Below are 23,872 nucleotides of genomic sequence, written 5' to 3' on the forward strand. Positions count from 1 at the left end.
GCAGTAAAGCCCACCCGTAACTGAGGAACCTTCCTCGATTGTGCGAAGGGTCAGCTGCTTATGGATCTACTTATCCATTCGAACATTTATTGAGTGATATGATCTAAAATGCTACGGTGGGAACTGTGAGGTTGCCAAATCCGTCCGTTCCCTGTTTCTCCTGGCAGGAGCAGGAACAGGGTCTCCCCAGGAACGTCCCTAAGGCCCAGGGACCCCAGTGGCTGAGCAGTGGCATCCAGGGTCTGGGAACATGCAGTTCGAGGTCTGAGAGGATAAATACGAGGAAAACGTAGAAAAGAAAAACCAGTGCTGGTGAGGGAGAGTCTTCCCCACCAAGCAAGGGCAGTGGTGAGTCTGGTAAACACACGGGGAGCAGCGTTCCCTTCACGCGCCCGTCCATTCACAGCAGCACACAGGCAGGCCTAGGGCTGAGGAGGGCAGGCTGTCCTCCTGAAGGGCAAGACAAGCCGGGGGTTCCCCTTGGGGCGCGTGAGGGTCACCCTCATCGCGAGCGCACAGGGAAGGCGCTGGGCCTTCCGATGCCATCAGGAGGAGCTGCTGAAATAGCTCCTGTGCCCCCAGGGGCTGGAGCTCCGCTCCCCGCCAGGCGGGGTGGATGGCGAGGAAGCGGGGACAGCAGCGACGATGCGTCTGCTCCAGGGGCCTTGTCTTAGGCTGAGACACTTGATTTACATGAAAGCACAGTGGGAAATAAGATACATGTGACCTGAGAGATCTGAGTTTTCCCCGAGACACACAACTCGAACCCACATATAAATGCTAAACTGAAGTAGACCAGGGGGAGGTCCAGAGCTCAGAGCCCATCTCCCGAAACCACACTTTCCCATCTGGTCATGGAGGGAACGCAGAAATACGAGGAAAAGGTCACTGCACCTCTTACGGGTTGCCTGTGCATGTTTTGCCTTCCTCCAAAGTCTACTGTAATCATGAAAAACACTTCTGTGTTTGTATTACTGATGTATATGATCGAACCCAACCCCTCTATACAAAGTCAACCACGAGAGCATCTTTTACGATTCAGCACTTTTCTTCACTGAAAAGCGAGTATGCGATGTCCACCCCGCAAGGGAACCAAGCGAGGGCCTCTGTCTTCTGGTTTTGTTGAGTTGGCTTCCAGGAAACTCCGACTCAAAATTGAGGCCCAGAGGACTATGTTAACCCTTGTGGTTACCATATTTGTTTGCTCCGATTGCCTGTTTCTACTTTATTTCATTTCTTGGACCTTGTCCTTTTGTCAGTGAGTCAAAAAACTTTTTGGAAAGAGGTAGCAAAACAGATATATAAGAAAGTAAAAGGAGACTGGAAATAGTAAATACCTAAGTTTTATGGGAATTCGGAGAGTGGCTGCATTACGTCCAATGCAGGATGGCCCAAACTGGGCCCCAATTTCATTTCTTCATGATCAAAATAGTGGACACATGTTGGGCATTTACTCTGTATGCTGTTCTAGCTGCCTTACTCTCATCAATTCATTTAATCCTCCTGACAACACTACCATGTTAACACTGGATCTGTCCCTCATGTAGTGATGAAGGACAAAAATACAATGAGGGCAAATAAACTGCCGGTGCCACGCAGCCACCCAGGCTGTCTGACTCCAGAACCCTCACCCTCACTCCTAATCACTACCGACGTGGCCAGTATAAAAAGCTGCTGGTTGGCATCGTACAAAACTAGCAGGACAAATTTCCATTAAGCACAAGAGGATAATTTTACGTTGCCTGGCTTGAAATGTGTACTCCATGGCTGCTAGGAGATCATTTCAATATTTTTTTCTTTTGTGCAGAGTATGGCACATGTTTTAAAGATAATGACCTCTTAGATTTACAAAGTTACTTTTTAACAAATTTTGCTACCATTTTATGCAAGGGCTGGTTTCAAGTACTTATTCCTTTTTAACAAAAATTACTTTTTTTTTTCCTGTGGATACACACAAAAAGGCATACTAGACAAAAGGGTCACCGATGATGGATAAGTGTCACCCCACAATGAGAGCTTTAAAGAGGAAATTTTCCGGGAAACTAAAAACCTTTACATCCCATTGGGTGGTCAGGACAGAAACCCACGGTAATGACGGTTTCAAGCCCTACCTGACTCTGGACCTCAGTGACGTCGTAGGACCAAGTACATCCGTCCACGGCCCTGCTGTCCACCCGTGGCCCGGCCCTGCCATCCTGGGTACTGGCTTCCCAGGATGGACAGGCCACCCCGCCCCAGGCTGCATGTGATGGACCTACATCCTTTTAGATTTACCTCCTAAAGCTCTCCATTCTTGGCTGAGAGGAAACGCCGTGCTCTTCCCGGAGGTGGGGGGGTCCTGACCTCCTTATGCAGCTAGGAGCCCGCCCCCAAGCAGCCACACTCTACAAGTGGGCAAGGCCGGCTCTCCGAAGAGAGCGGTGTGCAGGTATCCTGCAGGGCCAGGCAGCGTAGACCACAGAAGCCGTCTGCAGTCAGCCTGGTAAGTTCAGCTCCTTGGAGACCCCCCCCACCCCAAGAAAGACGATGGTGCAGGAACAAAGGTCAGGAGAAACTAACCGGGGACACTTCCCAGGAGATGCGTTCTCTCAAGAGGAACCGCAACTGAAGCTCCTTGTGGGAATGTCAGAACCTCCAGAAACGGGAGGCGCCCTGCCGGGCTGAGGGTGAGGGTCCTCGAGGGCCCCGGAGCTCCTGCCTGACGAGGCTCTTCACAGCGGGTGCGGCCAGGGCAGAGGCCCCGCAGAGAAGGGGACAACTGGTCTAACACGTGGATGCCACTGCCTTGGCCCAGGAGATTAATAACACCGGCTCCAAACCCGCTGTTTGTCACTGGTGTTAAGCCCTGGAAACGAAGGGTGCTGTAAAGGTAAAGGCTCTCCTAACGGCAGATGCAGGATTTAGGGGGGAATCTGCACCCCCCAACCATACCCGTCAACGCCAAAGCCCACATGCTTAGCTCCCTGTAAACCAGAGTGTCTACCATGAATAAACTGGAAGCTACCGTGCTCAGTTTTGTGACACACATGCCCAGAAGACAACGACACCTACTTTAAAAGCTGGCGATCTGCTGGAAATATGGTTACATGATAAAAACAACTTGTATGTAAAGCTGTGGTTGATCAGAATGATTTTTAACAGCAGAGAATGCTTTGCCCGCTAACTTCCTGTTGGGTGGCCCATAATTCTTTTATAACCAACATGCTGCCAATGTTTTAAATATGACTCCCATCTGGCCAAAATGATGAATCATAGTTATTTTTATTGTATCCAGTGAATGACCATGGCATATCCATTCCAAGGGTCAATAAATAATACATTTAATTAATTTCCCTTTAAAATCTATGATCAAAGTGTATATCACTCAACTCCTTGAGTGACTGAGAAATCATGAAGTTTTCCCTCAAATATAAAAGAATTACAGCATTTCTTCAGTTTCATCATGTAGGCACACGATGGAAGACACTCTGTTAAAAACACAGATAACAAATTCTCTAACAAGCTTTAAAATGTTAGAATTTAGTTTCAGAATTGGTTGGATTCTGGGTATCCGAAATCTAATGTGATTTAAATTGTGCAAAGTGCTTTTTCACTTTTAGTATTTAATGTGAAATTTCCACCAATTTCAAAAATGAAGTAGACAAAAAAAGGAGAAGTAATAGACTGCCATAGGAGGACATATTCATGTCACTGGAGAGAAATCATGCAAAGCAATCTGAATTGTATAGAAATAAGATATATTGTTATTAATTCGCCTACAACACAAGAAACCTAAGGCACAAACACACTGGTGAATAAGTACATGTTTACTTCTGTCTCCGGCCACTTCGGATAGTTATACTGTTAAGTGGAAGGAAAGGGAATAAATGATTACCAGCATGGAAAGTCGAATAGGATAGAATGCATATTTCAGAAAACATCTTTGTGGTGAGAAAACTTAAATTCCTTCAACACTTTGGATTATTTATGTAGAATTCATTTTGCTCTTTAACCTAAAATGTAATCTGCAGATATGACATGATAGATCGCTAGGGTAAGTCATCCAATGCTTATCGATTTCTTAACCAAGAACAGAGGAAATTAGGGACAGGAGGGCACGAGGGGGCAGGAGGGGCTCGCAGACACAAAGCAGGCCTCACTTGACGGGGGATCACAGAGGAGAAACCCCCCATTGATGGAACTCCTGACCTGGGACGGGACTCGAGTGCTGGTGGGAAGGGGCTGTGTGCTTCAGGACAGGCCTATTTCTTCTTACTGTTTTCATTCACTGGGTCCATACCTCTCCGACCCCAGATGTGCCTGAGCAGAGAGCGTTCCCCACAGCCTGCTGGTCCTGCTTCCAGATGTGGGGTATAAAATATTCTAATTTGTTCCCTTCCAAGCAATGAGAAAGTCACACCATCTGAAAGGAAGTGGTACACACACTCTACAATTACTATCAGAGCTAAATCTGTGAGTCACCCAGCCACCTGCACAAGACAATTTGGCTACTGGAAAATCCTGATTAATGACATTTTTTTTTAAACACCAGAGTAACAGCTTGACCTGCCAAGAATTACGATTTTTTTCATCATTTCACCATTTTTTGCCTTGGTTACTTATTACCTTTTGCGGAGAATGTAAAGGAAGTAAAATGAAAATGGTGTTGTAACGCACATTAACCTCAAATCCAAATGTTCCTTCCAAGGTGTCGGGGGAGGGGAGACGGCTCTGTGGTGTCGGCTTTGAGCCAGAGAGAGTCCTTTTGGATGAGGCTGTGGGCTTTCTCAGGCCATGCTGAGATGCCAGGGGGGTTTCTAATAACTAATACAATCGATTCTCATCTGCAAGCAAGAGTCTTCCTTAAGTCATAGATTACCAGGCCCGCGAGTTCCAACCAGACACACTGTCCAAGAGGACACACGAGCTGGTTACCGTGAGCAAAGCCCCAAGACCCCCGGCGCTGAGGCCCCTGGGGAAAGTCCTAGGCTGAAGTCCTCAGATGGCAGAATAAGCAGGTGCGCTTTACATTTCCGGCTCCAAAACCACCCACAGCCCGTGCTGGCAGAATTAAATCACAGGAAGGACTCGCTGCCGATCGCTTTATTTTTGATCGATCCGAGCCAGCCGCGCCGGCAAGTCCCGAATTCTGAATCCGGAGCCCGGCCAAGTCGCCATTCACCGGGGAAGCGACACCCAGGCGGCCGGACCACGTTCCGGCGAAGCGCGGGTGCCGGAGAAGCGGCTCCCGAGTTTCCGACGCAGGTCGACCCCCGGAGCTGGCTCTCGCCGCTCTCCGCCGGCGAGCCCGCGGGGCCCCACCCCACCCCCGACTCTTCGCCCAGCCCCCGCCGGGTCCCGTCCACTCTGCTCCGCGTCTCTCGGCGCCGCACGCGGGAGCCGGGGGCCGGGCGCCGGGCACCCAGCTGGCCCGCCAGGCGGCCCCCGTGCCTGCCGCTCCCGCCCCTCGCCGCCCAGGCTGTAATAATGACAGCCTCCTTATTTCTCTTGCTACCGTTAGCGAGCGAGCCCAGAACGGCAACAGCCGCTGCCGGGGGAGGCTTGGTTACAGAATCCTGCGCCGGGTAGCGGCTCGCTTAGCAACCGCCCCGAAAAAGCCCCCGCGCTCCGCTCCCACTCGGAGAGCCGGAGGCCGCCCTCCCGACGCGCTCCTCCAGCCACCCCCGGGCGCCGCGCCCCGGCGCCAGTGACCCCTCCCGCCGCCCGGCCGCGCGCCCCCCGCGCCCCACGCGCGGAGCCCGGGCTCCCGGCGCCTTCCACGCGCTCCCAGGAGCGGTCGGCGTCCTGCGCCGGGCGGGGGGAGGGGGCGCAGTTTGCAGCCTGCCGCCCCCATCCCCTCGCGGTGCCCAGCCGGAGCCCGGCGCGCAGCCCCTCGCCGTCCGGCGCTTCCTCCCGGGTCCCCGCGGGTCCCCCAGCTTGCCGGGCCGAGCGGAGAATGTCACCCCTCCGCGACGCCCCGCTCTGCGCCCGCTCCCGCGCGCCCTGCAGCTCAGGGTGAGGGGACCCAGTGCACAGGCTGCCCCGGGGTCCCCGCCCCTCACCCAGCCGCCCTCGCGGGGCCCCAGCGGTCCGTCCCGCCGGGCAGCCTTCTCCCCCGCAACCCCCGACGGTTCTCGCGCCCCTAGCCCCGTCCCCGCGCGGCTCCGGTCCCGGTGGCTCGCACCTTCCTCAGCGTAGACATCCTCGGGTGCTCCAGTTCAGCAGGTGCGGGGCGACATGGCCCGTCCGCCCGTCAGTTCGCCAGCCCGCGCGTCCCCTCCACTGCCGCCGCTCCAACCCGCTGGAGCCCAGCGCACGGTCGGTCCTCACGGCCGGCGCCTGCGCACTGGGCGCCCGGGGAGGCACCGGCGCACGGGGGGGCGGCCGGCGCGCGGCAGCATCTGGAGAGGGGCCGGGCCCGCGCCTGGGGGAGCGCCAGGCCTCTACGCCGCGACCCCGGCCCGCGCTTGCGGCCCGGCCGCCTGGCGCGCTTCGCGCGCACGGCCTTGGGAGCGCGCGCCCCGCCCGCACCGCCAACTGTTGCGCGGGGAGCGGCGGGTCACGCGGGGACGGCGGGGGACAGGAGGCGCCCGAGTGGCTCCCGGGGGCAGCGGCCTCACCGTTGCACGCGGAGCAGGTGCTCACGGCGCTGGAAAGTCAGCCCGCGCGTCCGACACGCACCCCGACACCTGGCACAGCGCGACCCGCTCGGGAGCGGTAGGAGAGACACGCGGGCGCATCGTGCGAGGGATTCGTGGACGGGGTAAAGTCTCCCCATACCCGGGACGCTCACGCGACACAGAGGACGCGGAGAGATGTGTACCCTACATGTCGGCAAGGGTACCGATGGGCTGCCCCTCCTGCTACCTAAACCGAGCCTCCACCTTTCCATGCGCGCTCCTCCCCGTAGAGAAACATGCCGCCGTGTCTTCGCAGGGAGGAAGGGTCACCACGGCGTCCCCAGGCCCAGGAACAGCGTCTCTCTGTCGGTAAACCTGGGGCGATGGGGTCTGGACGCCTTCGCGCGTCCACTCCCCGAGCGCAAAGACCACAGCAGCAGGGGGATAAGGAAGGAGAATCGGTTCAGTCGAAATTCTGTTCACGACCTGCAGCGAACTGGAACAATTTAGCGACTTTGGCCATGTTTTGATAGACTGGGATTAAATTCATGGGAATGCTCTTCCAGGGTGGGACTGCCAGGGGGAGGGAAAGTTACCATGGCCTAGCGTGAAGCCGCCGCACCGGTAACCAGAGACCAACTGGCTTCGTTCCCGCTTATTCCTGTGTTTTACCTGACCTTGGGCCAGTCCCAGAGCCCCGGTTTTTAATACATCTGCAAAACGGAGCTTTCCACGTTTCTAACTGGGCTGTTGTAAAGTTTAAATGAGATTAAAGACGTGAAAGCTTCTAGAATAAGAGAAAACACCAAGATGAAAGTTTATAGGAAAATGGGCAGGGATTAGAATAGGAAAAGAGAATCAGGCGACCAAAAATATTTGGGATGAGACTAACCAATCTTTTCCAGAAATTCTAAGATCTTTAAATAAGAGCACTGCCTCCATAATATTTCTTTATATAATTGATCACTCACATTAATCAATTGCAGCTTATCTTCATAGCAGAGTTCCAAATGCTGAGGGAGTGGATACAAGATGAACTAAAGAAACCTGCCCACAATCACATTTCTCCTTAGTGTTTATCTTCCAACTTGTCTCCTCTGTCAAAACCAATGCATTGTGTGTTCCAAACCTCAACCACAAATCTAAGTTCTAGATCAATTTTTTAACTTTAAAATGTACTTTCCCTTTACTTCCCTCCTCTCCATATTTGTCCTCATCCTTTCATCTTTCTTAAATTAATTAATTAATTTTTTAATTTTTATTTTATATTGGAGTATAGTTGATTTACATTGTTGTGTTAGTTTCAGGTGTACAGCAAAGTGATTTAGTTACACATATACATATATCTATTCTTTATCATATAGGTTATTACAGAGTATTGAGTAGAGTTCCCTGTCTATACAATAGGTCCTTGTTGATTTCATCCTTTCATCTTTTAAAAATTCATTTATTTATTCATTCATGCAAGAGCAACAACAAAAATAAGAAAAATGTACTGAGTGCCCATCATGTCTGTCAAAATGTGAGCAAAACAGAGAAGCCGTCTCTGGCCCCTGGAGCTTCCAGTCTAGAAAGAGAATCATTTTTTTTTAAATAGCACAGTAACATATAATTACAAATTATAATTACTTTTCTAAAGGAAAGTAGAGGGTGTTATTGAATGGTAGAAAGGCAACCACACAGCTCTGAGCTGAGAGAAGAACCCTTTTTGGGAATCCTCATTAAGTCTTTATCTTCCTCTGGGTTCTCCCACAAGCAGGTCCTGAGACATGAATTTGGGTGCAAGTAGCTTATTTGGGAGGGTGAGGCAGGAAATGAGAAAGGAAGCAGGAAGAGTGAGACAAAGAGGGAGGGAATGTTATTAACCTTGATGCTTATCAAGCTGGCCACCCCTGTGGAGAGTGGGATCTCAATCTGGCTGGGGATCCCGAGGGCACTGTGTGGAATGCACCTCAGAATTGCCTGCCTTCAGTAGAAAGGCTGGACATTTTTCCATCTGATCTCCATCTGCCAATGATTGCCTGTTGCTCCCCCCACCCCAGGTTCCTCTGGCTGAGTAAGTCCCACAGCTTCAGAGAAAGCCGTGAGGCTGAACTGCAGGGCTTAAGGTGCCCGCAGGTGAGTGCAAGGGTCTCTACAGCAGAAGCAGCATGAAATCAGAAGGCCACTTCTACCAGAGCCCTGGAGAAGGAATGGGATTCAGGCAAGAAGACAGTGGGGCAGGGAAAGCATTTCAGGTAGAAGGAAGAGCAGACCTGAAGAGCCAGGGGAATAACAGTCAGAGAAACCAGAACAAAGTGAGCGAGAGAGAGAATAGCATTAATGCATCTGGAGAGCCAGTGAGGGGTGTTCAAAGGACATTTTAAGGACTCTGAGTTGTATCTTATATACGGTGAACATTTTTTTTTTTTTTTTTTTTTGCGGTACGCGGGCCTCTCACTTTTGTGGCCTCTCCCGTTGCGGAGCACAGGCTCCGGACGCGCAGGCTCAGCGGCCATGGCTCATGGGCCCAGCTGCTCCGCAGCATGTGGGATCCTCCCGGACCGGGGCACGAACCCGTGTCCCCTGCATCGGCAGGCAGACTCAACCACTGCACCACCAGGGAAGCCCTATACAGTGAAATTTGACATAGGATTTTTAGCAGGGAAATAAGATGTTCTGCATAGACAATCATGCCATTTGTGGACAAAGACAACTGTATTTCTCCCTTCCCAATTTATATACCTTTTATTTCCTTTTCATGTCTTACTGCATTAGCTGGGACTTCCAGTACAATGTTGAAAAGTGGTGAGAGGGGCATCCTTGCCTTCTCCCTGACGGTGGCGGGGTGGCATCTAGTTTCTCACCATTAAGTATGATGTTAGCTATAGGTCTTCTGCGGATGTTCTTTATCAAGTTGAAGAACTTCCCTTCTCTTCCTAGTTTGATGAGAGTTTTATCATGAATTTTGGATTTTATTGGATTTTTTCAAATGTTTTTTCTGCATCTATTGATATGATCATGTGGTTTTTCTTCTTTAGCTTGTCAATATGATGGATTACAGTCATTGATTTTTCAATGGCAACGAGATTTTTTAAAGGTCATTTTGGCTGCTATGAGGAGAAGAGATGGAGGTGGGGATGGGAGTGAGGAAACAAGAGTGGAATTGGGGAGATCAGTTTAGAAATGCGTGGATAAACCGTAGTGAGAGATGATGAAGACATGAACAAGACAGTGGAAGTAAGAAATGATGCAGGTAGAATACACTTGCTGAGATTTCTTCGATGGGTCAAGGGGGAAGAGAGGGAGGAGAGGATGCCAATGAATCCCAGGTCTCTGCAGCTGGGTAGATGGTGCTTCTGGGAGACCACTGAGTGGATACCGACAAGTGTGCGCTGGATCCTGTGATATGAGGTCCTGTGACTTCAGCAAGAGCCGTTACAGTGCAGGAGGATGGAGACACATATGGGCAACAGAGTCAACCGAAGATGACAAAGTGGAGGCTGACTTTGTCGTCAACTCTTTCAAGAAGTTTGAGTGTAAAAGAGATGAAAGGAACAGGGCTGGAGGAAAAGAGATGGTTTCTGGGAAGATCTCGTTGTAAGGTTAGAAAGTCCAGAGCTGCTTGAACACTGTTGGGAAGCTGAAGTAGAGAGCGAGGTCAAGTGTGAACTAATCAAGGATACCATTCCGTGTGCACTGCCTCTCTCCTGCACCATCTATTGTTAAATAGACTTGATTTTTTAGAGCGGTTTTAGGTTCACAGGAAAATTGAGGAGAAGGTGCAGAGATTTCCTCTATGCCCTCTGCCCCTACCCACGCACAGCCCCCACCCCATTATCAACATCCAAACTAGATGGTCCATGTATTAACAACTAATGAACCTATGATGACGTGTCACTATCACCCAGAGTCCATAGTTTACATTGGGTTCATTCTTGGGGTTGTATATTCTATGGGTTAGGATAAATGAATAATGACGTTTCCACCATTATAACATCATACAGAGTAGTTTCACTGCCCTAAAAATCCTCTGTGCTTCATCCCTCCCATCCCAACCCCTGGCAACCACTGATCTTTTTACTGTCTCCATAGTTTTGCCTTTTCCAGAATGTCGTAGAGTTGGAATTATATACAGTATTTAGACTTTTCAGATTGGCTTCTTTTGCTTAGTGATATGCATTTAAGTTTTCTCCATGTCTTTTCATGGCTTTTGATAGCTCATTTCTTTTTAGCTTTATAATATCCCATTGTCTGGATGCACCACAGTTTTCTTATCCATTCACCTGCTGAAGGACATCTTGGGTGCTTCCAGGTTTTGGCAATTATAAAGCTGCTATAAATATCTGTGTACAGGATATTGTGTGCACATACGTTTCCATCTCATTTGGGCAAATACCGGGGAATGAGATTGATGGATCATAGGGTAAGACACCACCAAACTGTCTTCCACAGTGGCTGTGCCCACCAGCAATGATGAGAGTTCCTGTTGCTCCACATCCTTGTCAGCACTTAATGTTGTCAGTGTCTGTATTTGGCGTCTCATTGTTTTAAATTGTAGCCCGTGATGACATATGATGTGGGGCAACCTTCAATATGCTTATTTTCCATCTGTCTATCTTTGGTGAGGTGTCTGTTAAGGTGTTTGACCCATTTTTTAATTGTGTCATTTGTGTTCCATTACTCATTTTCAGTCTCAACTTGATCAGATCCTTCGGCACATAAATTTGGTGTGTGTGGCATGTGTATTTTCTAAACAACCCTCTTTTGATTATATGTGTGTATGTGTGGTGTGTGTGTTCTGTCTTTAGGGACCCTCCAGCTGCTACCCCATCTTGGGTCCAGTAGAGAGAGATCTGCACCCAATATCTTCCATTTCTCTGCTGCAATTCTCTCTACTGAATTCCCGTCAAGCTTTTGCCTCCGCCACTTCAACGAAATTACTGTAATCAAGGTCACTGAGAACCTGCGCTTGATGAATACAATTGTCTGTGATGGGTCCTCGACATCATTTCAGACCAGCAATGACATGACTTGGCTTCAGGACAGCTCACTGTCCTCCCGGCCCCCCCCTGCCCTTTCCCTCCTCATCTCCCCACCTTCTAGAAGTTAGAGCCCCTCAGAGCTGTCCTTGGACCACTTCTCTATCTACACTCCCTCTTAGAGCTTTAAATGCACCTACATGCAGACAAACCCAGCTGTGTATCTCCATCCTCGTCCTTTCTCCTGAATCCTAAAATCCTATTCAGCTGCCTAATTGATGCCCACATTTACACATCTAAGGAGCACCTCAAACATAACATGCCTGGCACTGCACACCACCCAACAATGACCGCCCCCCCTCCACCCCCCAGGGAGGTTTCTCATCTCCTTGGGACCACTCCAGCTTCCCAGTTTCCAAACCAAAACCTGGAGCCATGCCACACTTCTCTCCTGCCAAAGCCACTCTTGGTCAATCAGAAAACCTCTTTTGCTCTGTCTTCACATATATCCAAATCCAACCACCTCTTCCCACAGCCTCATCCACCACTACCCTGGTGTTAGCCACCAGGGTCCTTCTCACAGGGATGGACTCGAGCTGGCCTCCTGCTTCCCCCACCAAATCTGATCTCAGCTCAGCGGCTCAAGCCACTCCTTCAAGATGGGCTTCAGATAATTTCACTCGTCTGCTCAAAACCAGCGGTATCCTCCATCTGACTGCCTGGGAAACGTAAGGCTGATCCTCGCGTCTTCGCAAACTTGCCCAGCACCACCTGCTTTCCTGTCTGACGGCGGCTGTCACTGTCCCTGCACCGTGTGCTCCTGTCGCACGGGCCCTGTGCTGCTCCAGGCCTGGACGGTCCCTTAAGCTTTGAGTGCCCTTTACCTGGACATCACCGAGCCTTGCTCCCTCTGCCTCAAGCCTGGTTCAAATTACCTTCCAGGAGGCCTTCCTGACCCCCCACCTCCCCACTCTGAAACCCCTTCCCGGCGGGAAGACAGTGACAAACTCTCTGTCTCACGAGGGCTTGTCTGCTTGTCAGCCTGTCAGGAGGTGACCCGGCTTCCATAGCAGGGCCCGGCACAGACAGGCTCTCAGGAAATATGTTCTCCAAGAAACGGATTCAAGGAAGAAGGGTAAACAATAAACCAAGGTCCCAGAGAAGGTGAAATGGTTGGAGGGGAGCACAGGGAAGAAATCCTCCTGCCGCAGTTGCAACAGCGGCCAGAAGGGGTCAGTGCCACAGGGGTCAGGGATCAGGGGGCTCCCCTCTTCCCAGTTTCCTCTCTGCTCTGAGTCCCAGCTTCTGCGGTACGATAGGACCCTGGCCCGATGGGCGCTCAGCGGACCCCTCCCACTGCTTGCATCCCTGTGCAGCGCTGGGACCCAGGGTGACACTGTGGACGGTCACCCAGGAACACAATCCCGCCCCGCGCTGACCTCCTCCCAGTGACCGCCTAACCCCTGACTCCCCTCCTGCTGACCCACTAACCACATCTCGCTGACCCACCCACCCCCTTCCAGTGACGGTCTTCTGATGACCCCCTAACCCCTGACCCCCTCCCGCTGACCCCGCCCCATGACCCCTCCGCAGCCCGGGTCGGCTCACCCGGGTCACACCCTTCCCTCTGAGCATGCTCGGAGTAGTAACGCCCACGGGCCATGCCCACAGCGCGCGTTAGAGCCAATCTGCAGCCGGTGCGCGGCTGATTGGCGTTCAGCGGCAGAGAGCCCGGATCCTGATTGGGCAGGCCTGCTGTTGTGGACGGGCCTACGAGGACGGAGTCCGGAAGTGCAGTCGCGCTGCTCGGGCCTGGGCTGGGGTCGCAGGCGTCGCCGGGGCGGCTAGGCCGGCATGGCGGCGCTGCGGAGGCACGGTAGGCGGGGCTCGGGGGTCTGTGGGAACCGGGAGCTTTGGAGGACGGGGACTCTGGGCCGTCGGGGACCCGGGACTGTGAGAACTGGGGGAACCTGGGGCTGTGGGGACGGGGGCTGTGGGGACGGAGGCTGTGAGGACGGGAACTGTGAGGACCCGGGGCCGCGAGGACGGGGACTGTGAGGACCCGGGGCGGTGAGGACTGTGGGGACCTGGGGCTGCGAGGAAGGGGGCTGTGAGGACCCGGGATTGTAAGGGGCTCCTCCCAAAGCCCAGATTCTGACTCTCAAACCATTTACCTGCAGGGATTCTGAGTTTCTGGGCAGGTAACTAGTGTTATTAAGCTATGGTAGTATTTTTAGTCAACACCAAAGGCAGGATGGATACATTTAATTGGTTAACCTGGTTAATCAGCCTTAGAATGAATGTCAGAGATACAGGGAACTCCAGACACCTCATGGAAAGCCCAGTAAACTTCTCATTACCCTATAGTCATTAATATTAAAATGAAAAAGGAATATTCTATTTTTCCCAGTTTTATTCAGATATGATTGATATATAGCACTGTGTGGGTTTAAGGTGTGTATACAGCGCAGTGCCTTGATGGGCTATGTACTACAAAACCACCACCCAGTAAGTTAACATCCATCACCTCATACAGTTACACAATTTCTTTTCCTTGTGATGAGAACTGTTAAGACCTACCGTCTCTCTCAGCAACTTTCAAATTCGCCATACAGCAGTGTTAACTATAGTCACCATGCTGTACAACTACGTCCCAAGGCTTATTTATCTTATAACTGGAAGTCTGTACCTTTTGACCATCTTTACGCATTTCCCATCCCCCAATCACCTCTGGCAACCATCAGTCTGTTCCCTGTATCTGTGAGCTCCTTTTTTCGATAGTTTTTTTTTTTTTAGATTCCACAAATAAGTGAGATCTTACAGTATTTGTCTTCTTTTGACTTATTTCACTTAGCATAAAGCCCTCAAGATCATCCATATTATTGGAAATGAAAACATTTCCTTCTTTATGGCTGAGTAGTATTCACATCTGCTTTATTTATCCATCCATCAGTGGACACTTAGGTTGTTTCCTTGTCTTGGCTATTGTGAATAATGCTGCAGTGAACATTGGGGTGCATGTATCTTTTTGAGCTAGTGTTTTTCTTCTCTTTGGATAAATACCCAGAAGTGGAATTGCTGGATTGTACGGTAGCTCTATTTTTAATTTTTTGAGGAACCTTCATACTGTTTTCCACAGTGGCTGCACCAACTTACATCCCACCAACAATGCATAAGAGTTCCCTTTTCTCCACATCCTCACCAACACTTGCTATTTCTTGTCTATTTGATGATGGCCATTCTCACAGGTGTGAGGTGATATCTCTTTGTGTTTTGATTTGCATTTCCCTGATGATTCGTGATCTTGAGCGTCTTTTTGTATACCTGTTGGCCACCTGTATGTCTTCTTTGGAGAAATGTCTGCTCAGTTCCTCTCCCATTTTTTTTTTTTTTTTTTTCGGTACGCGGGCCTCTCACTGCTGTGGCCTCCCCCGTTGCGGAGCACAGGCTCCGGACGCGCAGGCCCAGCGGCCACGGCTCACGGGCCCAGCCGCTCCGCGGCATATGGGATCCTCCCAGACCGGGGCACGAACCCGTATCCCCTGCATCGGCAGGCGGACTCCCAACCACTGCGCCACCAGGGAGGCCCCCTCTCCCATTTTTTATTCAGATTGTTTGGGGGTTTTGGCTATTGAATTGTATGGATTCTTTCTGTATTTTGGGTATTAGCCCCTTACCAGATATATAGTGTACAAATATTTTTTCCCCTTCAGTAGGTTGCCTTTTCATTTTGTTGACAGTTTCATTTGCTTTGCAGAAGCTTTTTAGTTTCTTTTGTTTGTTTTTGCTGTTGTTGTTTTTGCTTTTGGTGTCAAATCCAAAAAAATCATTGCTGAGACCCATGTTGTCAAGGAGCTTTTCCCCTATGTTTTCTTCTAGGAGTTTTATGGTTTTGAAGGTTTTAGATATGTTTCTCTTTTTGTTTGGATTAGTTTGGGCCATGGTTATTTTTTTCCTCCTCTACGTTTAAAACAGATGGTTGTGTTTTTGCCCTTTGAAAGGAAAAGCCCAGTGGCAACTCTAGTTAATAAACATTTGCTTAAAATAGGAAAAAGAAATGAATTTCTCAGTAAGGCAGAATACAGAGAAGAGTAAATAATATTCCCAGTCTGTGGCTTCCTTTGTAGAAAAACGCTTTGCCTGGCTTCCCCCATTGCTCTGAGCCCCAGGCGTTAGGACTCGCCTGGTCAGCCTTAAAGAACAGATCATCTCATAGTGACGAAATTCCTCAACAGTCAGATGTTAGCTCCAAAGCGGGCATTACAGTATTTTGATGGGTCCCCAAGCTACTTTTTATAACCCGCACCAGCAGTGGAGCCAGCAGGCTCTGCAGACTAACTGTGAGGTTCGCGGGGGGCAGCCCTGACTGGCCTTCACGGGCCCCTGTGGCTGGTTGACCCCCTGCCCCCTGACTGGGCCTCCTCTCCTGCCTGGGGTTCTGCCCTCATTCGCCAGCAGCTGCTCTCCAGCCTTCCGGTAGTGCTGCCTGGCCAAGCCTGGCAGCAACGCCCTGCTCCGGGCCCTCAGCTCGCTGCACCCAGAGGACTCGACTTTTCACCATCCGTCCTGAAACAGGCCTCCTTCCTGTTGGGTCTCTGACAAAGTTACCGAGTAAAGTTGGGCTGTTGCAGAACATTGTGGTGAAAGGCTGGATTAGTAAGTCTTGAAAGCGTCCAAGCAGCCATTGTAAGTGAGAAACGCAATATCCATTCTCCGCATCTTCTTAACTAGGTCACAGGAGCACTCGTGCTGGGGTAACAAACACTGAGGAACACTCGGTGGGGTTTTAGCCGGAAAAGCTTCTGAGCGCTTGTACCGGGTGGCGGTGTGAACCAGGGCCGCCTCTTGTCTTCCTGGTCTGCGGGGCTCGTGACGTGGACCCGATGCAGGCCGCCTCTTGTCTTCCTGGTCTGCGGGGCTCGTGACGTGGACCCGATGCAGGCCGAGTGACGGTGGAGCAGTTGCCCCGCTGGCCGCGCTCGGGGCGCTGTGGGCCGGGGCGGCGGAGGCGGCTGCAGCGTATCTGGGCTTCAGAGGAGGGGAGAGGAGGAGGCCCGGCAGGAGGGGTACCGTGGGGCTGCTAAGCCCAGCGCGCCTTGGGGGCCAGGGTGAGGGCGGCTGGGCGAAGCGCTTCTCTTCTCGGGAGCCCTACCGCGTGCCTTGGAAGAAAGCCCCTCAGCTCGAGCTCAGGGTGAGAAAAAGCACGAGGCAGGTGGGCTGACGTGCTGCCTGGGGGCGGTTCTGAGGCTTCCCTGCAGGTCGACGGCTCTGCTGGGTGATGTGGCCTCCTATGCGGTTCGTGGCAGAGCTCCTCGGGATGAAAGGTGGCTGTTGCCTTTGAAGCAAGGCTGCTGGAGGGAGAAGTAAATCTTTACTGTTCTCTCCTTGATGCCGGGGAAGCCTGTGGCCTGTACTGGAGGCCGTCCCTTGGGCATCCTTTGGGAGCTTCTGGGTTAACAGGCAGCGGTGGGTCCCGCACAGAGTGTGGTGGGGAGAGCAGTGAGCATCCAGCACAGAGTTACGGGCGAAGCCCCGTGGGGACTGTGGAATGGGGAGGGGTCTCGGGACAGCCCTGCGGGCGCTGCGGGGAGGGAGCTGCACTGAGCTTCTCTGGCCATCTCGCGGGTGCTGGCCTGCGCGCTGGAGGCTGACTGCTGAGAGGTGTCCTCAGTCCAGCGTCCCCCCACCTCCCAACAGGCACCTCTCCCCTTTTCAGAAAGTCCACCGGCTCTGCTTCTGGCTGTTGCAGCTTCTCCGCTTGGAGCATGTGGAGCCTTGTCCCCTGATGCACAGACCCCGGCGGAGCCTGGGGCACTCGCCCTTCCGGGCCCGCTCCACGCTGGCCGTGGACTCTCAGATGGGCGAGCGTGAGGGCCATCCAGGGCCGGCGTCCGGGCTAGGAGGAGGACACTGCTGTCATCCCCTCCCTGCTACTCGCGTGTGTCTCTGTGTAGCTGTGTGTGTGTGTGTCTGCGTGTATGTGCATGTGTGTGTCTGTCTGCCTGTATGTTCACGTGTGTGTGTGTGTCTCCCCCGTTGCACCCTCAGACTTACACTGCCCGCAGCTTCCTTTGGAGTCTCAGACCCCTGGGTACTTGTTGGGGTCTGTCTCAGTTGGGAAGACCCCGCTTTCCTTTGTGTTGAGCCACGTGCCTCGGGCGCCCCAGCAGGTGGACGGGCAGTCGCTCACTGACCTGCAGGAAGAGCCCAACTCTCTTTATCGACAAAAGTGTCACTTCGGTGTTTTCTTCTGTTCAGTGTGATGCGGCAGGTCCCTTCTCTTCCGGATCAAGAGCCCTTTTTCCTTTCAGCGATCTCCCAGGACTGAACGTGCGTGCCGCAGGGCCTGGAGAGGGTTAATGCAGAGATGGGCCGGGGCTGGAGCGGGGGTGGACACGGTGCGCGGAGGAACTCAGAGCTGGAGGTGAGGGGCCTAGACCACGGCATGGGAGGTGGGGAATAACTCAGGGACCAGGGAGGGGGCTCAGCCAGGCGGGGACGTGCCTTGCAGGGTCCGGTACCTTGGATGTGACTGGGGACCGGGGCTCAACTACCTCCTGACCACTGCTGAGTGGTGAGCCTCACACTGCCCTGGGACCCGGGTGGGGTCACTGTCACTTCTGGGGAGTGCAGAAAGCCTCAGCCTGTGGCCAGCAGCAGGACAAGGTGGGCTTCGGCGCACCAGCTTCAGGTCTGGTTCCTCTGTCACCATCCCCTGTGTGTGACGAGCCCCACGGAGGCGGTGCCGCCCGGGGCAGAGCCAGCGAGGTAGGACTAGCGCCCTCCCCGCCGGTCAGCGCCCGGGGCCGGGAGCTGCACCCCTGGACCGTCACCTCCAGGTGTCCGTCTGAATCTGTCCAGGAGGCCAGCGGCCGAAGGGAGGATGGAAGACGTGAGGGTCGAGGCTAGGCGGGGGCCATTGGGGCGAGGGAGGCGGGAGGTGTGCTGGGAGCAGTGGTAGGTCTCTCTCCCGGGCTTGACAGGTGTCGCGCGGGCTTGTGTGTAGGTTGCGGCGGGAGAGGGGCGCACCCGTGAAGGCGGTCCCTGGGACCCTCGGGCCTCGTCTGTAAGGTGGGGGCTGTTCTATGTCCTTTCACAAGCTGGTCAGTCAGGAGCGGCCGCCGGAGGAGGCTCAGGACAGGCCCAGGAAGGACAGTTTGTTGGGCTCTCGGGTCCTAGAGGCAGGGCCACGCCGGGCACGTGGGGGGATGGCCAGGGGGTCAGGGGGCATAGGACAGGACGGAGGAAGACTGAGGGCACGGCCTTTACTGGGGTTTCCAGGGGAAAGGCAGGCGGGGCGGGGGGAACACATACGATTGGCTGCTTTTAGTGATTTTGCTGGGCTTTGGGTGACAGGGCTGCCCCGAGCCGCCGGGCACCCGGCCCAGGTGTTTCGGGCAGAGGAGAGTCACCTCCCCGGGGCGGGGCAGGCGGAGGAGGCCGGGCCTGGCCGGGCTGTTGGCATAGGTCACAGGCGGGCTCCTGGCTTGTCCTTTGGCTGGCAGGGGATGTCAGAGCATCACAGTAGACAGAAAATTTAAGATGTATGACTACTCGGTGAACAGCAGAGTCGTGAGGATTAACGCGGGTCACGTTTGTGAGGCGTGAGGCCCATGTGAGCAGCCTGCTGTCACTGTCACCCTGGGTGTGGGACGTGGAAGCGGCCGAGCGGGACCTTGTCGGGAAGACGGGGTGTACGGCCCAGCGGCTGGAGAGACGACAGCGCCCGGACAAGGCTTCAGGACCGTGGGAGCAGGACGGTTCCTCAAGCAGAGGGTGCCAGGCGCAGTGGGGGCACGATGGGGAGCCAGGGATCCTCCCTGCTCGGCTGGGGCTGCAGAAGCCAGTGGGAGGATGGGCACTTCCTCCCCAACATCCTCACCCAGAGAACAGGTGACCCAGCTATGGTCAGGCAAGCCTTGTGCCCTTTGGGTTGAATTCCAGATCTGTCTGCTGAAAAAGCCAGTGTCGATTAAACTGGAAAAAAAAAATAAAAGTATTGGAGTAAGAGTAATAGGTTATCCTCTGTCTCCCCATTGTAATGAGGCAGCTTTCCGAGTTGCCTTTGAACGTCCCCTCAGCCCACCCACCTGTCGCATCACGTCTTGGTGAGAAAACAAGACAGGCTGGGAGCTGGGTCTGCTCTCCCTGCATCTCCTGGGTTAGGATGCAGTCACCAAGCCCAACGAAAACGATCACAGCCTTATGTGCACTTAAAATGTTTCTGAATAGCTGATGGCATAGTAATTGCTTCTTAAAAAACTGCAAGGAGAAATTTTGGACAAAGTTTAGAATTTTTTTTTTTAAGTGTTAAAGTTTTGGGAGAAAATGAAAGTTTAGTGGATATCTACCTCTTAAATGGGGAGACCACGTCAGACTGGTCATGGCGTAGGATTCCAATTATGTCCCATTTGAGTACTATTTCTGGTCTTATTTTGAGAACTATCTTCCTTTTAATTAATATTTCAGAAAGCTTGCCATCTGTTGCTTAAATCTTAGCTAATTGTTTTTCCATTTACAATTCTATGATGAAAGTCATTAACAAACTATCATTCATTGAATTTGCATACTATATTCAGCGTCTCTTTCTTGTGAACTGATGCAGTGCTATTATCAATTTATTCCTTTATTCATAAGCATCCATTAAATACCTTCTCTCATTATAGGGATAAAATGGAAAAAAAACCCACATTGAATATTGTGGGAGAAAAAGCTATGGAGAGGTTGGCAGATAAACATAGTCTTTACTGAAAAGAGAAAATTGAAAATGCTGTATCAGATTCCAAGAAATACCCTAAGAAAATTTAAATTTAAAGTGTCTCTTAAGCTCTACAGATATCAGGTGGAAAAGGGAATCAGCTGAGTCAGTGTTTACTGAGGTTGGGGAACTTCTTCCTTTTCTTTATGATTTGTCAGTGTGTGTTTGTTTTGGAAGATTTTCTCTACTATGCCAGGCTAAGGTCAGGAGGCTGTCATCAAACAGGGAAAAGGGCCACAGGGAAAGTTTCAATGAATTTCCATTTCTGATCTTATTTTCAGTAGCAGTTTTTCATTTATATATGATTTCAAAAAGCCTGCCAACTCTGGTTTCAAATTCTAGATAATCACTTTTCCATTTAGATAATCACTCTAAAAACGTACATCATAAAACCATTTGTTCTGATGTTTTTCTCTCATAATGAAATATCTCGAAGTCACTTTTTAGAAGTTATTTGTTAATATTTATGGTCTCTTTTATTTTTGTGTAATTCCTATAAGCATGTGGCCCCATCAGTTTTACTGTTTCCCATTAACATCCACCCTTGGAAATATAGTTTTTTAGCTAATTTTATTCCTCATGACCCCAGACTAGCTCCACGTGTTTTTTTTGTCCTCTGAGAGTTATGCTTTTCTGAGAGACAGTGGTTCATAGGGATGATTTGGCTAGAGAATTACAAATGAATCAATATCATTTCTAATCTCATCCATTACTAGAAAGATCTACAGTATATATTTAGTAAGAATAAATGTATAGTTTTACACCAATGGTAAATAAAGTATATTGTGTACATAGATGTTGAGGGAAATGTGTATCACTTTACCATCAAAGTGAACTTTTTTAAGGAAAAGAAAAATATTTCTGACATTGATGGGGGTCTCAGTGGTGACATTGACTTAGTGGTCTCAAAGATCAGAGGTGGGCTTCCCTGGTGGCGCAGTGATTGGGGGTCCACCTGCCGATGCAGGGGACACGGGTTCATGCCCCAGTCCGGGAGGATCCCACGTGCCGCGGAGCGGCTGGGCCCGTGAGCCATGGCTGCTGAGCCTGCGCGTCCGGAGCCTGTGCTCCGTAATGGGAGAGGCCACAAAAGTGAGAGGCCCACGTACCACAAAAAAAAAAAAAAAACAACAAAAAAAACAGAGGTGCTTTTTTTTCTACCACATAGTTTTCATTTTCCTTTGCTTTTTTCAGAATGGAATATTATGGAAGAAAAATTTCTGTTTCTTTTTTTTTTTTTTTTTTCATGAGAGTCTTTTCTAATAGAAAGTACATGCACCCAGTTTCCCCTGATGAGGAAGCTTTCCGAGCTGGGAGGTGTGCCGGAAGCACCATCTGGCTCAGGCAGGAACCTGTTAGGCATTCTGCCCTTAGACCACAGCGAAGGAGACCTAATTCCTTGAAATGCTGCCATTAACACCTCTGTTAAAAATGGAGCAAAGCCCTTCCTTTTTTATACCCAACTGTTAGATTTTAAAACGCGTGACTGTGTGGAAGAAGAGTTCAGAATTGAATAGTTTACCACCAGCAGTCGAACTATCTATTTCCTTTTGAGTTCTTCCCAGGTGTCTAATTTCCAAAGAACACTTTACTGAAATTTTATTTTTATTTGGCTTGTGTCTTTAACCTGAAATAGCAAGTTTAGATGGCAGTCCTCTCTGAAAATTATATCAAAATGACTTAATTCCCCTGTGACACAGAGACTTGATCTCTCTGTTTGGTATTTCGTCGTATTAATTTCAGACAGGATGTTTTTCTCCACAATGACCTTTTTCTGTGTCTCTCATGTCCCAGCTCCAGTCGCCCGTCGCGTGGTGATTGTACTTGTCTCCTGCAGGCATCAATGTCCATTCCCCTGCTTTTTTATGTTCCGCTGATTGCTTTTTGACAGACAGCAGAGTTGCAAGTTACAACCTGCCCTTGCTGGGAGAGGGGGACGGCACAAGCAGGAGGGTGGTGGTGGTTCACTGAGCTCCTGTGGTGCCACGGAGCTGCCTTCCTGGACCCAAGCACCTTGCTCTTTTTTGTTTGTTTTTGAGCACAGTGGAAATTAAGCCAAAAAGAGACTTTTTTTTTTTTTTTTTTTTGCAGTACCCGGGCCTCTCACTGCTGTGGCCTCTCCCGTTGCGGAGCACAGGCTCCGGACGCACAGCCTCAGCGGCCATGGCTCACGGGCCCAGCCGCTCCGCGGCATGTGGGATCTTCCCGGACCGGGGCACGAACCCGTGTCCCCTGCATCGGCAGGCGGACTCCCAACTACTGCGCCACCAGGGAAGCCCCAAAAAGAGACTTTTAATCTCTAAATTGATTTTTAGGACTACGTTTGCAGTAGGCATGTGGGTGTGTGCGCGCGCACACACACACACACACACACACACAGAGGCACAAGGCGCCTTTCAACAAACCAAAGCTGACAGATGCTTTTTAAAAATGATGTTTTACTGTGTTCCTACCCTGAAAAAAATAACCTTTCATTTATGTTCTGCTTTTAACGTGAATCCCTAAGTAGGTTTGGCCAGTTAGAATTAAGTCCCTATTTGTAGGAAACCGGCAGGCAGTTCATGGGGTACCCAGCTCCTTCATAGCCCTGGAGGCTCAGAGAACTGAGAGTCCAGTGGCTACACATTTCTTTTGGTCTAAAATAGCTGGTAATTTGTATTTAAGTAAACTTCGAGCTCCGTTTGTGATAGGAGTCCCATGTGACTGCACAGGAGCGGTCCATCGTCCCTTTGAAAAGCAGAGGCACTGATCACTGGGGCTGGTGGGGGGCTGGGCAGGCAGGTCCACGCTAACAGCTTGTTTGCTTCAGAGGATGTTCAGGCGTTCAGTGGTCTTATTCCCTGTGTGTCTCGAATGCTGGGATAAAGTGAGATGCACCGAGGAACCCTCCAGCAACCCTCCTCTATTGGTTGGTAGAAAGTATTGTTTTCACTCTGTTTGTTACACATTGCTCTTTTAAAGCTGATTTTGAAAAATTAAAATCACATTATTTTAAAAAAGACTTTATGCTTTAAATTGTGTCAACTGAAGGTATTAGACATGTATATTTATCAGTAAAATTATTTTAATCTGAGGTACCTGGATATTTGGAATCCGTTAAGACTTACTAGTTAAGCTTCTCGTTGAAGACACAGCTCCCACTTTTGCTGTTGGGATGCCCGTCCTGACAGCTGTTTGAGATCATCTGTTCTTGTGCCTGTTGACAAGACATTTGATAAGTATCTCACGGATCATGGATAATAGGACGTAAAGCCTGCATCTCCTCTCAGAGCAGTTTTGTTCCCGTGATAACGTTTATTACAAGTCGTAGGGGTTGGATTGATGGAGCACGTGTGCTGCCGGGAGTGGGAGCCTGCAGAGACGCCTGGAAGGTGTGTTTTTACTTGTGAGGTTTTTAACACACATGAGTGTGAGATGGAAATCATGCTGCCTCTTGGGTTTACGAGATGCTTAACCCCATTTAGCTTAGGAGGATGAAAGTTCTCCTCTTTGTTTTAGTTTTTGAACTACTGTGCTCAATTTTAAATTTAAAACTTAGGAAAGTTGTCTTTCCC

The 23,872-nt window shown here is 50.9% G+C and overlaps 1 protein-coding gene across 1 annotated transcript in view; it reads left to right on the plus strand.

Moving 5' to 3' along the window:
- The first annotated feature begins 13,328 nt into the window (after positions 1-13,328).
- The window catches only part of ERICH1 (glutamate rich 1), a 48,107-nt gene continuing 37,563 nt past the window's right edge, over positions 13,329-23,872 (plus strand). Inside the window, exon 1 of the mRNA XM_060086138.1 lies at positions 13,329-13,436. Coding sequence (XP_059942121.1) covers positions 13,415-13,436 — 22 coding nt within the window. The 5' untranslated portion in view covers positions 13,329-13,414. The remainder of the gene's footprint in view (positions 13,437-23,872) is intronic.

This window comes from Mesoplodon densirostris, chromosome 20, assembly GCF_025265405.1.
Source record: "Mesoplodon densirostris isolate mMesDen1 chromosome 20, mMesDen1 primary haplotype, whole genome shotgun sequence".
NCBI lineage: Eukaryota > Metazoa > Chordata > Mammalia > Artiodactyla > Ziphiidae > Mesoplodon > Mesoplodon densirostris.